Source organism: Neopsephotus bourkii, unplaced genomic scaffold (assembly GCF_033783945.1).
Source record: "Neopsephotus bourkii isolate Nb327-2 ecotype Australia unplaced genomic scaffold, CSIRO-AGI_Nbou_v1 NB_1638, whole genome shotgun sequence".
NCBI lineage: Eukaryota > Metazoa > Chordata > Aves > Psittaciformes > Psittacidae > Neopsephotus > Neopsephotus bourkii.
In genome coordinates, this window is record NW_026902113.1 from 9,729,961 (window position 1) to 9,733,460 (window position 3,500).

The 3,500-nt window shown below is 64.2% G+C and overlaps 1 protein-coding gene across 1 annotated transcript; it reads left to right on the forward strand.

Moving 5' to 3' along the window:
• Nucleotides 1–393: 393 nt before the first annotated feature.
• GSX1 (GS homeobox 1) lies at nt 394–2,286 on the forward strand. The gene is made up of 2 exons (XM_061374395.1): nt 394–1,078; nt 1,530–2,286. Exons 1-2 carry the CDS (start codon nt 589–591, stop codon nt 1,883–1,885), a joined length of 846 nt encoding a protein of 281 aa, XP_061230379.1. The 5' UTR covers nt 394–588; the 3' UTR covers nt 1,886–2,286.
• The last annotated feature ends 1,214 nt before the right edge of the window (nt 2,287–3,500 follow it).

Consider the following 3,500-nt stretch of genomic DNA (forward strand, 5'->3'; position numbering starts at 1 on the left):
TCCGCGGCTGTTGTCCGAGCCCCGGCGTCCACGCCGGAACCGGGAGGATGTGCCTGCGGTGGAGCACCGGTGGCAAGGCGCGGTGCCCGGCGGCTTCGCTCGACGGAAGCTGTAGCGACAAGCGCCCGCTGCCAACACCGGACGGGGAACAAAGACGCGGGACTTGGGCCGGCAGCGGGCGCGGTAATGGGGACGAAGAGGAGACAGAGAGCGGCGGGACCGGGGGGCCGACATGGTGCCACAGGTGGGAACGGCGCTTTTGGATTGGCAGGGGAAGCCGGGGCCGGCAGAGTCCGCGGCTGCAGGCGGCAAAATAAACAAGGGGGAGCGGGCTGAAAGCTGGGCTGAAAGCGAAGGAGAGCGATAAAGAGAAAGAAAAGAATATTAAATCGCGAGAGAATGAGAAAATAACCCCGCCAAAGGGAGAGGAGGGGAGAGGCCGCCTGCTACGGCGTGGGTGGGGTCGACAAGAATAGAGTACATTATGCAGTTCATTTAGTTAACAAGGGAAATAATGAGGGAGCGTGCGGCGTGAATGCCAAGAGAAGAGGCACAGAAGCCTATTGAGCGCCCCGGCGTCGCCATCACATGGCGCGGGCGCTATTTAAGGCGGGCGGGCGGGCGCCGTTCAGCACCACTCGGGTTGGCCAGCGGCGCTGCGCGGGCGCTGCGCGGTCTCTGCGCGGGGCCATGCCGCGCTCCTTCCTGGTGGACTCGCTGGTGCTGCGGGAAGCGGGCGAGAAGAAGGGGGAGAGCAGCCCCCCACCGCCGCTCTTCCCGTACGCCGTGCACCCCTCGCACCCGCTGCCCGGGCTGCCGGCCGGAGCCTGCCACGCTCGCAAGGCCGGGCTGCTCTGCGTGTGCCCGCTCTGTGTTACCGCCTCCCAGCTGCACCCGCCGCCGCCCGCCATCCCCCTCATCAAGGCCTCCTTTCCCCCCTTCGGCTCCCAGTACTGCCACTCGCCCCTGGCCCGCCAGCAGCACTCCGTCTCCGCTGTCAGCGTGGGGCATGCACCAGCTCTCTACCAGGGTGCCTACCCGCTGCCCGACCCCCGTCAGTTCCACTGCATCTCCGTGGGTAAGGGGGGCATGAGTGGGGAGGGAAAGGGGGGCACGGCTGCATGCTAAGGGTGGCCTCTGCGAGAAGGTGATGGGATCCCGGGGGATGTGGGGAGGTAGGACCCTGCCAACAGCACATAGGACTGGGAGTCCCTGCCCAGCGCCAGCAGGCTGGACGGGGAGTCCCGTCACTTCTCTCTGCTGGTGCCCCGGGGGATGCTCAGGGGAAGCCCAGCGGCTGCCCGCCGAGCCTCCTACACAGGCAGCGGGAACAGGGAAGGCGATCCCGGCACCCGGTGATCTTGGGCTCCAGCCTGGCAGCCGCTTGCCGGGTCGCCGGTCCCGGTGGGGAAGGTCGCAGCCCCACGGAGAGGGCGGGAGGGGACTCAGCGGGGACCGGGGGATGCTCAGCGTGGCTGGGTGGGGTGCGGTGGGGTCCGCTGGTCCTGACTGTGCTTTCCGCTCCTCAGACAGCACGTCCAGCCAGCTGCCCAGCAGCAAGCGGATGCGCACCGCCTTCACCAGCACGCAGCTCCTGGAGCTGGAGAGGGAGTTCGCCTCCAACATGTACCTCTCCCGGCTGCGACGAATCGAGATCGCCACCTACCTGAACCTCTCCGAGAAGCAGGTGAAGATCTGGTTCCAGAACCGACGGGTCAAGCACAAGAAAGAAGGCAAAAGCAGCTCCCACCGGGGCGGGGGGGGCGGCCACAGCTGCAAATGCTCGTCCCTGTCCACCACCAAGTGCTCGGAGGACGACGAGGACTTGCGCATGTCTCCGTCCTCCTCGGGGAAGGACGACAGAGGCCTAGCAGTCACCCCCTAACCTCCCGCACGCCCACCCGGCTCCCCAGGAACTGTGGCGAGAGCAGGAAGGGGAGTCCTGCCTGCTCCGGTGCTGGCGTGAAGCGGAAGGATTTTATACCGTTTTGTATAATTGTGTAATTTGCAAAGGACTTCCTCGCCTTTCTAGACCCCCAGTCCATGGGGGCGGGTGTCCGTGCGCCCTGTTGTAAATAAACTGCTCCCTCGGACCCCAGACGTCCCCCAGTAGTGCTGTCTCACTTGTGTCCCGCAGGCGCAGTCCGCGGGGGGCTCCTAGCAGACCGCCCCGCACACCGAGGCAGGCGCGGATGCTGCGCCGCAGCAGGCGGTGCGGACCGCCTGAAAGGATGCTGTCCTAGGCGCCTTCCGGGAGCCCAGCAATGCCCCAAAACGGGCGAAAGGGGAGGGGGCTCTTTGGGGTTTATCTTTACTTTCTTTTCTATTTTTCTTTGTAAATTTTTCTTTCCAAAATTGTTCTCGGTTTTGTTTTCCATTTCGCCGCTGCCGGGCGCGCAGCTGTGGTTTGTATCGTTCCGTCCCGCTCCCTCCACCCCGGGAGATATTTATTTATTTATTTATGTGCAGACAAACGACGATGGTGATGATAATAATTATGATGATAAATAACAACAATAAAATCTCGTTGGTGGTTTATTTCCTTCCGTTCACGTAGAAAGCAGGCGCTCGGTGTCCGCGGGCGGGCGCTGGGTGTACCATCGCTCTCCATTCCTTCTTCTCCGCCGTAGCTCGGCACCGGGACTAGCCCGCCAGGGCGAGCGCGGGTGGCTCCTTTCTCCCGTCCGTGCTAAAGGTATGGGACATGGAGGACCCCTGTCCCTTTCCCGTGGGCTCTCCAGGTCCGCCCCGCAATGCTAGATATGGGGCTGGTGACCGCCTCGGCTCAACACCTTTCCCTTCCTATCCCATTCGAACATCTGCCGGAGAGAGATGCATCACATGCATACATCTATGCGTACGCTGTAGCTGAAGCTCCGGCTGGCAACTCCCTGGCTCCGCTTCTCTTTCCTGTTGCCCGTTGCCACTACCCTGAAAGGACGGGCTCTGCCTTCCGCCTACCCGCCGGTGACGGGGCCGCCCCTGCTGGGCTTCCACCTGCACGGCCACAGAGTTCCGGCAGCCCCGCTCCAGCCTCGCAGCTCCCCGCAGAGCTTTTCCGTCGGGGAAGCGGAGCGCCCGTTTTTACGCGCTGCTTCTCACACTTGCCCGGCCGTGATCCCCGGCAAAAAAGCAGCCAGAGTGTCCCGCAGTCCCCGGGGTGCCAAACGGGGGAGCGTGACTGCTGTGCCGGACCCGCATTTGCCACCCAAGGGTGCGGAACAGCCGGGACCCCGCGTTCAAGCCACGCTTACGCACTTTGTGCAGCGACCCTCGGCCTCCCGGGGACTCGCTCACCGGTGGCCTGCAGCAGCCGTCCCTACTTCGGGAGCCCACGCCTCGGGTCTCCCCGGGGCCCGCAGAGCTGTCCCGCCTGCCCAGCGGGTTTTGTGCCCTGCAGCCTGGGGAATGTGCTTGGATCCCTGGGGTACCATCCGTTCCTACCCGCACCGGGGCGGGACCGGCTTTTCATGCCGGAACAGCTGCGAAATAACCGAGGC

Coding starts and splice junctions, on each gene's coding strand:
- GSX1 (XM_061374395.1), top strand. CDS start 589: ATGGCGCGGGCGCTATTTAAGGCGGGCGGGCGGGCGCCGTTCAGCACC. Junction 1,079..1,529: donor GTTCCACTGCATCTCCGTGG/GTAAGGGGGGCA, acceptor TCCGCTCCTCAG/ACAGCACGTCCAGCCAGCTG.